Source organism: Protopterus annectens, chromosome 6.part0 (assembly GCF_019279795.1).
Source record: "Protopterus annectens isolate FY-2018-M chromosome 6.part0, PAN1.0, whole genome shotgun sequence".
Classification (NCBI taxonomy): domain Eukaryota; kingdom Metazoa; phylum Chordata; order Ceratodontiformes; family Protopteridae; genus Protopterus; species Protopterus annectens.
In genome coordinates, this window is record NC_056737.1 from 1,020,548,120 (window position 1) to 1,020,558,594 (window position 10,475).

Sequence of the window (10,475 nt, forward strand, 5' to 3'; positions counted from 1 at the left end):
AAGTGGAGCATGTCCAACAACTCAGGGTTTGACATGGCCTTGTATGTTAAGCAGCGATCATCTCTGAGTAGATGATATGCCACAGAGTATAGCTGGAGTTTTTTTATTTGTCAATGGTAGATCATGTCTACTTAACCTGGTCAACTTCTATGACAAGGTTACTAAAGCAATGCATATGGGAAAACCAGTGCACAATGCATATTTAGACCTTGCAAAGGCAGTCAGCACTATTTATACACTCAGATATCATAGATAAACTCTCTCAGATAAATATAAATCCCTTTATAGCTCACTGGATAGCAAATTGGCTCACAAATTGAGCCCCAAAAATCTGGGTGCATGGGTGGGTATCTCTACCTCCTTCCAAAGGTCTGACACTAGTTTTGTACCCTATGTGTCAGTCCATGAGCCAGTCTTGTTTGGCATTCACTTCTCAGATGATAAAATAAATTTTAAGGGATTATGTCCGACCAAGTCTGCAGATACATGCAAACTTGGTACAATTATAAACTCCCCGAATGACACCCAACTCCTTCAACAGGGCATTTCCCAAATAAATAGCTTGTGTCAGAATCATGGACTAAAACTAAATGTCAATAACCTTTGGCAAACATGAATTCCCTTGTAGCTATCACACTGACAAAACATATTGAAAGCAGATCCAGTAGTCAGGTAGCTGGGAACCGATCTCAACAATCAACTGTTCTTTGATCACCATGTTGTAAATATTGTAAGAAAGTCCTTCATCACACAGCTTCTCTTTAAAGGTACAATTCCAGGTCCAAGGATGTAATCATTCCACTGTACTCGGGTATCATCAGGCCAATCATTAAATATAATGTTCTATTCGGTACGCAGAAGTATAAACAGTCATCACAACTGGGTTGAATACATGTTTTTGCACTAAAAAAATAAATAAATAAATCAAAGAAGGGCTTGAATCACAAAAACTATGCAGACCATCTCCAACCGTATCCCACTTCTCAGCATCACAAACATTGCTAAGTGGTGACCTCTGTGACCTCTGCCATGTGTATAGAGCCCTAGCACACCCTATCCTGTCAGACCTGTTACACAATCACAAGTCCAGGAGTGGCACGAACACCAGCCCAAGGTATCGCATTCTCTTTTGCAACATAAAAAGAACATGCTGGAGAGATAGATATGTATCACAGAGAAGACCTGTTTTATGAAACTGTCTTCCATTCCACATAAAGCAAGGTACTTGTCTTACTCTTTTAAAACATAATTTGGAAGAATGGATGAGAAACCATAATTTCACTCCCAGTTTAACACTCAAGTCTCTCATGGTTAGGGGCAACAAATAAATTTATGCCCCAAAATATCCTTGTTTTGCCTACTTCTGAGCTACTTGTATGCAAATATAAGGCCTAAAAAACTACTATGGGATGTAAGGTTAGGCTTCTTATGATCCTCACAGATCAATAACCTAATAAGTACTCATGAACCTGGGAATCTAAGAGGCTGTGAGAGAAACTGTCTGACATTCTCTGACTCACAACTGCAAGTCACAGAATAGTAAGACAGAATGAGCTAAAACTTACATATATCAAGTTGGAGATCTGAGTTTAATTTCTACAAATCTTTTGGGTTTCTAATATCATGATGGGGTGGACCCCATTCCTAGGTGAGGGTATAATTACAGTTCATGAAATTAGTATTTGTATCATTATTTGATGTTAGCCAGAAGTGCTCTTTGCAGCACCCACAATGTGCCCAGAATTGACTCCTGCAGTTCATATGGTGTTACATGTACTGGTAGCATATCTGTACACAACTATACATTGTTTTATTAGACCCATTACTCCTACTACTATTGGAACTGTCTATGTATCTTGCTTCCACAATGCTCCAGTTTCTGCCTGCAAATCCTCATAGTATATACCTTTGTGTCTCTCTGTATGTGAGACACTGTAATTGCTATGTGTAGCAATTTTAAAGATCAATGCTACTTTTGTCTTTTTTATGGACTGCTATAGCTGGTTTTCTTGCATCTATTTTTTGAGTTGCTGGTAATGGGTGATCCCATGTGATGTACACTTCATCATTTTCTGTAATACTTTGAGGTTCATGTCTCAATGCTTCTCAGCTACATCTGTATTGTAGTATTTTGCACAATCCAGTGCAACAATTTTGCCACATTTTTGTTCCTTTCCATGTACAGGCCCTCTGACATGAGTGCATTGCACAAAGCAACAAGATATTCAAATGTTTCCCACTGTTTTTTACAAAACCTACATTTGTCTGTTTCTCCCATATGTGCAATGGACTTCGTAAACCAATGTGTACGTAGTCCAGTATCCTGAGACACCAGTATTAATCGTTCATCCTTTGATTTCAGCTCCAGCTCACCTCTCCTTAACTATTTGTCCATCAAATCCTGATCAACATGATGTTGTTCCAGGAAATCTCCATATTTGTTGCTATATTTGTATTTGTTGCTATATTTGTATCTGTTGCTATATTTGTATGTGTTGCTATATTTGTATTTGTTGCTATATTTGTATTTGTTGCTATATTTATATTTGTTGCTATATTTGTATTTGTTGCTATATTTATATTTGTTGCTATATTTGTATGTGTTGCTATATTTGTATGTGTTGCTATATTTGTTGCTATATTTGTATTTGTTGCTATATTTGTATGTGTTGCTATATTTATATTTGTTGCTATATTTGTATTTGTTGCTATATTTGTATGTGTTGCTATATTTGTTGCTATATTTGTATTTGTTGCTATATTTGTATGTGTTGCTATATTTGTATTTGTTGCTATATTTGTATGTGTTGCTATATTTGTTGCTATATTTGTATGTGTTGCTATATTTATATTTGTTGCTATATTTGTATTTGTTGCTATATTTGTATGTGTTGCTATATTTGTATTTGTTGCTATATTTATATTTGTTGCTATATTTGTATGTGTTGCTATATTTGTATTTGTTGCTATATTTATATTTGTTGCTATATTTGTATTTGTTGCTATATTTGTATGTGTTGCTATATTTGTATTTGTTGCTATATTTATATTTGTTGCTATATTTGTATTTGTTGCTATATTTGTATTTGTTGCTATATTTGTATGTGTTGCTATATTTGTATTTGTTGCTATATTTGTATTTGTTGCTATATTTGTATTTGTTGCTATATTTGTATGTGTTGCTATATTTGTTGCTATATTTGTATTTGTTGCTATATTTGTATGTGTTGCTATATTTGTATTTGTTGCTATATTTGTATTTGTTGCTATATTTGTATGTGTTACTATATTTATATTTGTTGCTATATTTATATTTGTTGCTATATTTGTATTTGTTGCTATATTTGTATGTGTTGCTATATTTGTATGTGTTGCTATATTTGTATTTGTTGCTATATTTGTATGTGTTGCTATATTTGTATTTGTTGCTATATTTGTATTTGTTGCTATATTTGTATGTGTTGCTATATTTGTATTTGTTGCTATATTTGTATGTGTTGCTATATTTGTATTTGTTGCTATATTTGTATGTGTTGCTATATTTGTATTTGTTGCTATATTTGTATGTGTTGCTATATTTGTATTTGTTGCTATATTTGTATGTGTTGTTATATTTGTATTTGTTGCTATATTTATGACTTGTGCACATTCTTTTCCTTCTCCTTATATTCTTTTGTTTATTTTTGGCACATTCAGTTGCTGTCTCATTTCTGAAACTTCTTGTTTGATTTCCATTCGCACTTTCCACCTGAATGCTTCTGCTAACTTAGGCAGAGAGGTCATCTTAGACTTCCCGTCTTCATGTTAAAACTGTCACTTTGTTTACATCACATGACTGCAGATCTATACATGTAATTCATTTCAAGGAGGCCTATTCTTTAGCTATGTCAATAATCTAAGTGGCAATGCTCAGATCTGCTCGGAGTTAGTGCAAAATGGCACAAAATACATTGAACCGACAGATATCACCAACATCCTGGCAGACAGGTTCAGTGCAAACTTCACCCCCCTCTCATCCAAAAAAGGGCCCATAACCATACCAGAAGAATGTAGAGCCCCTGAAATCACAGACACTCAGGTTAAAACAGTCCTTTCCAAAGCTAAAAACACAGCATCAATGGGACCAGAAGATGTCCCAGGCTGCATCTTACACAAGCTCAAAGACAAACTAACCCCTCACCTAAACGCACTGTTCAAACTCAGCCTCTTTACAGGCTATGTACCCATAGAGTGGTGCACAGCAACAGTTATTCTGCTCCACAAAGGTAGAGCCACAACAGACCCCAGGAACTATCGCCCTATAAGCCTGACTAGCTTGGTCTGCAAGGCTATGGAGTGAATCATCATGGAACTCATTAACAAAGACATTGGGAACCTCCAAATACTGGACCCTACCCTGTTCGGCTTTGTTAAGGGCAGATCATGCCTCCTAAACTGGTGGACTTCTTTGAGACAGTTACCAAGGCTATATATGAGGGAAAGGTGGTACACACAGCCTACCTAGGCCTCGCAAAGGCCTTCGACACCATTCCCCATTTTGGTATTATAGACAAGCTCACCAGCCTGAACATAAACCCCTAATTCACAATATGGGTTGCCAACTGGCTCATGGACAGAACCCACATGATGAGAGTTGTGGGAGCTAGGTCTGACTCTAAACCGGTTACAAGTGGCATTCCCCAGGTCTCAGTCCTAGGACCCCTCCTGTTCGGCATATACTTCTCAGAGGTATGGGCAAGCACAGGAGGACTATGGCTGACCAATTTCGCAGATGACTGCAATCTAGGGGCTATAACTGACTCTTCGGCTGACACAGACATCCTCCAAAAGGGTCTCACTGAGATGGATACCTGGTGCCAAAATCATGGCCTCAAGCTGAATGCCAAAAAGTGCATAGTCATCCCCTTTGGAAAAAATAAAGTACCCACAAACTACCACATAGGTGGTACTCCCCTAAATACAGAAGACGTAATAAGGGATCTGGGGACCCAAGTAGATAGTAATCACTCCTTTGATAATCACATTGCCAAAGTAGTTAGAAAATTCTTCTATGTGGCCTACCTAATCACAAAAGAGTTTGCATCCAGATCAAAAGAGGTCATTGTGTCCTTCTACTCATCACTCATCCAACCTGTCATAGAGTACAATGCCCCATTTGGGATGTACCTTACAAACCACCTGCAACAGCTGGAAAGACCACAGAAGTACCTCACCAAGAGGATCACTGGCCTCAAACAGATGCCCTATGCAGCTTGACTGAAGAAACACCAGCTGTACTCAGTTGCATACCGCCTATTCAGAGGTGATCTCTGCCTGACATACAAGGCCATGTCCAACCCAGAATTGATGGACATGCTCCACCTAAAGAAAACCACATCCCCTCGAGCCACATGCTCTAGGGCTCTAAACCTCAACACAACAATAAATAGGATGTGCTGGAGGGATAGATTCCTGTCCCAGAGATGTCCCATGCTTTGGAACAAGATTACAATCTACATTAGGCAGAGCTTCTCACTAACACTCTTCAAGAGAAACCTTGACGAGTGGATGGGAAACAGAAAGTTTACCCCGGGTATCACTTCAGCTCTGCTGGACAGAGGCGCAGGGAACTAATCTAAGAGGGGTGGCGAAAGCCAACACATTCTGGCTAGGCTTATAAATGCCTTTGGGCAGACAGCCTAGTACCTACCTATGAACCTGTACATCTGATCAATACCATTTGGGGCCAGTCAGTCACATTAAAACTGTAAGTTAAAAAAGGGAGAACAAATTTGTTTACAGCTTGGACTTTATTCATAAATGTCAGGACTCTTTTCAATATTAGTTTAATCTTCTGAAGTATTCCTTGCTAAGTTTTATTTACATTTGTTCGTTTTATTGCCGATCCTTCATCTATTCACAAATATTTATATACTCCTTCCTACTCAGTTTCCTTTATATCACATTCCTGTCCTAGACTGACATTTTATTGGTAGCATAACTTTCCCTTTTTAAAAGTTGCTTTCATATAGTTATCAAGACAAAATCCATCTGTCCATCCATCCATCCATCCATTCATCTATCTATCTATTCATCCATCCATCCATCCATCCATCCATCCATCCATCCATCCATCCATCCATCCATCCATCCATCCACAACTCCTTTTTCCTCACTTTTGTACATAGGGTTGGGGTGTCACTTACTCATATCATCTGAGAAAGTTTTAACCACTTGCAGTTGTGCTTTCAACTCCTCACCCGATGAACTATCTAATTTTAAGTCATCCACAAAAAAAAAACAGTTGACAAATCTTTAAGCATTTTTTTCTGGGAGCCAAATTATAATCAAGACCTTGTCTGTTAATTAAACAGCTTAATGAGTTAAGGGCAAGACAAAACAACAGTGGTGACAAAGAATCATCCTGGAATACCCCCCGCTTTGATTTTTTCCTTGGGATAATAATTTGACCTTTGTCATAGTTTAATTGCAAGATGATTTGCCACTGTTTATGGTCACTGTAATTTAATTGATCAATGTAGCGTGTATCTTATACATCTGTAAGCATTCCTTTATCCATGAATAAGAGATAATGTCAAATGTTGCTTTGTAATCTCTCCATGATATACTTAGATGACTTTAATTAATAAATTATTCTTTGTTACATATGACTTACTTTTGTCACCCTTTTATTCGATTGCCATGATTGAGTTTTTCTTCTAAATGACTATAAACTCAGTCATCATTAATGCCAGTATATAGTTTGTAGATAATCAGAAGGCAAGTTATTGGTCTCTAGTTTTAGCATAGATTACAGGTTCACTGTTAAGTAGGAATTTCATTTTTTGGGGTCTGTATTACATAATCGAAACATAATTTAATGGAATACTACTTACATTGAAAATGCCATTTACTGAATTCGCTCTTGTGGGGAGCTGTGCCCCCCACCCCCCACTAATTATATATATATATACCAACTCTGAGATCACACTACAATGAGGAAAGGGCAAATTTTCTGATCTTCCCTGCACCACGATCTCACTATAAACAACTTGATGAATGGCATTTTGATATAAAATGCCATTCGATTAAATTAATTTTCGATAATGTAATATAGACCTCATTTCTTCCTGTTGTTAACCAGGTGGGTGTCTATCAGGGATGAAAATATATGTAGTTCTTACTCAAAGCTAAATTTTCATGTAAAGATCTTGATACTTTTTAGCCAGAAGTTAAGTACTGCATTTGGGCCTGGCTTCCAACTAGGAGCTTTTCCTAATTTTGTTTCAACTTCTCTCCTTTGTATAAATATTATGCCATATTAAATCTCCTTTTCTTTCCTAAATCCATATTTCTTCAGATATCTCCTGCTCCAACTGTTTCTCCTTACTTTAGGGAATCTTTGCTCCATCAAGCTGTGACAGAACCTACACTAGACTTTCTACACTAAATCTATCATTTTGTTGGTATTGGATATATTCAGCTACTATTTGGTCAGTACTAAAAAGTCTCCCCCTAGATGAAGCAGTAGCATACTTTAAAACCAAATTCCTTGCTATTCTTAACTCCCATGCTCCCAGCTGCTCTATTAGAACCAAAGTTAATACTGCACCATGGCTTTCTAAAGATACCAAAACCAAAATTTCACTCCGAAACAAAGCATGGGCCACCTACTGAAAAACAAAAGCCGTATTTGATCAACTAAGATTCAGACACCTAAGGAATGACACAAAAAAATCCATAACCTTAGACAAAAATAACCACTACTACCATCTACTGCATAAACACCAAAACAAACCTCAAACGTTCTGGGCAGGAATAAACAAAAATACTCCATCCAGGCCAAACCGCCACTCCACCCCCCTCAGCTTCCCAACAAAAATCCTCAGTAGGCATTGCTAATATTTTCAACAGCTTCTTCACAGAGACTATCCGGTCTCTAGCCAGCTAACTCTCTCCCAATGGCTCTAATTCTAATGTAGCCACACCCAGTACCCAAACATACTTTACCTTCCAACCTGTTCCTACTCAACTTATTCATGCCCTACTTAAGAAACTAAGACCCACCACCCTGGCTGCCGACCTCCTCCCAGCAGACTATCTGCAAAAGGCTGCTGACACCATAGCATACTCCATCTCAATCTTGATCAACAGAGCTATATCTGAAGCTACTGTACCCACTATATGGAAAATCTCACGTCACACCTCTCCATAAAGGAGACAGTTCCACTGAACTGGCAAACTTTAGACCTATAGCTATTCTGTCACCTCTAGCTAAAATTATGGAGAAGTGTGTACTCATAAAGCTCATGCACTACCTCACACAGAACAAGCTGTTGTCCAACTTTCAGCATGGCTTTAAGCCACACCACAGTACTACTTCTGCCCTCCTCTGTTTCTCTAACGTCATTAACCACAACCGCAATAATAACAAACTATCCTCAGCACTCTTTCCAGATCTATCCAACGCTTTTGACATGGTTGACCACAAAATGCTTATAAATACCTTGAAGGCTTTCTCCTTAAACAACAATGCACTCCAATGGCTTCAATCCTACCTGCAGGGCAGGCAACAGGCAGTCCTATGGCAGGACAAGCTATCATCTCGCCTACCCATCACATTAGGAGTCCCCCAGGGCTCGATACTAGGACCCCTTCTTTTCTCCATTTTTATCAACAACCTTCATTCAGTCATCCCAGATGCTACCTGCATTCAGTATGTGGATGACTCCACCTTGATTTGTTCTGACACCTCACCAGCTACTTTATTCACATTAACCCAAAATACCTTCAATACAATGGAAGAATGGCTCTGCAATCAACATCTAATCCTAAACCCCAACAAAACTAAGTTGGTCCTCTTCTCCCCCACATGCAGGACCCCCCTGCCATCCTTCAACATAACTGCTAACAATGGCACTATCATCTCCCCAGAAGCCCAAACTAAACTACTGGGTGCCATAGTTGATAACAACCTGAAGTTCGATGTGCATATCAATCAAACTATCAGAACCATTAATAAAAAACTTGGCTCTCTTTACAGAATCAAACCTTTCCTTACCCCACTTGCTAGAACTGCAATTGCCTGTTCCCATCTGCTATCAACTCTTCTCTATGCCTCACCTCTATTCTCCAACTTAAACAAAACAGATCTTAATAAACTATCATCCTGCTATAACTACATTGCCAGATTTGCTACTGGCACAGCCTACCGGACACACCACTGTCACAACCTAAATCGCCTAGGATAGCTGGAACTGCCAAGCCTACTCCAGTTCAACCAGCTAATAGTGTCCTTATCTGGGTGCCATTGTCTGTGTTTCTCCTAAAATATCTTTGGAGCTGCTTTTTTGGCATTTATTAGTCTGGCTCTCTTTTTCTTTCCCATATCCATGTTTTCTTTTAGTACATTTCAAAAATCTCTTAGGTTTAATTCTTTATATTTTTGCTCTTCCTCTGTCATGTCTTTTTCCAAGAAGCCCAAAGTTCTTTGTCTATGTAGTGTTTTTCATGGATCTGTTGCATTGATGAACACAAATTTGTATTTGAAGCTTTTGGCAGTTCATTTTGCACACTTTTTTTTTTTCTCTAACGTTTCTCTTAATCTTTTTGAATATCTTCTATCTTGAAATTCTGGGCTTCTTGTAAAACAGTAACAATGCATAATTTCTTCCTTAAACTCAACATATCCACTCTGTTATCTTTATGGCTCTTGTTTGGCTGGTCAGTTTTTGTGTGTGTTTTTTTTTTTTATTTTTTAAGTATAACTTGCTTCTTGGACTATTCCCTTTTCTGTGTGTGTGTGTGTGTGTGTGTGTGTGTGTGTGTGTGTGTGTGTGTGTGTGTGTGTGTGTGTGTGTGTGTGTGTGTGTGTGTGTGTGTGTGTGTGTGTGTGTGTGTGTGTGTGTGTGTGTGTGTGTGTGTGTGTGTGTGTGTATATATATATATATATATATATATATATATATATATATACATATATGTTTTGGGGCTTGCCCGTCTGCAAAAAGCATCTTTAGTGGCAAAACAGTGATGTTCAATATTTACTGTTCTGCATTATCAAATTTTGTAATTTCAGGACATGTGGAAACTAGTCTCAGAATTACAACAAAAAGTTGAAACTACCTATCAGCTTTAAAAGCTGTAACTTACTTTACAAAAGCTAGAAGTAAACTGTATACCACTTATCAGCTATAAGCTGTAAGACATGCTGTGCTGTCTCTCTCTCTCTCACACACACACACACACACACACACACACACACACACACACACACACACACACACATTTTATCTCCTGCTCTCTCTATATATATATAAACACTCTATATATAAATACTTAAACACTTGTCCTACTCAAAAAACTCCAAATATTCTCTATCTCACATTGCCTACTTAGAGGCAATCTCTGCTTGACATACAAAGCCATGTCTGATCCAGCTCTGTTAGAAATGCTACATCTAAAGAAATCCCAATCCCTCCACACCAAACGTTGCA

At 37.9% G+C, this 10,475-nt stretch overlaps 1 protein-coding gene across 1 annotated transcript in view; it reads left to right on the forward strand.

The window, feature by feature from the left end:
- Positions 1 to 2,410: 2,410 nt before the first annotated feature.
- Positions 2,411 to 10,475, forward strand: part of LOC122803932 (NADH-ubiquinone oxidoreductase chain 5-like) — a 71,710-nt gene continuing 63,645 nt past the window's right edge. The window contains exon 1 of the mRNA XM_044073608.1: positions 2,411 to 3,598. Coding sequence (XP_043929543.1) covers positions 2,411 to 3,598 — 1,188 coding nt within the window. The remainder of the gene's footprint in view (positions 3,599 to 10,475) is intronic.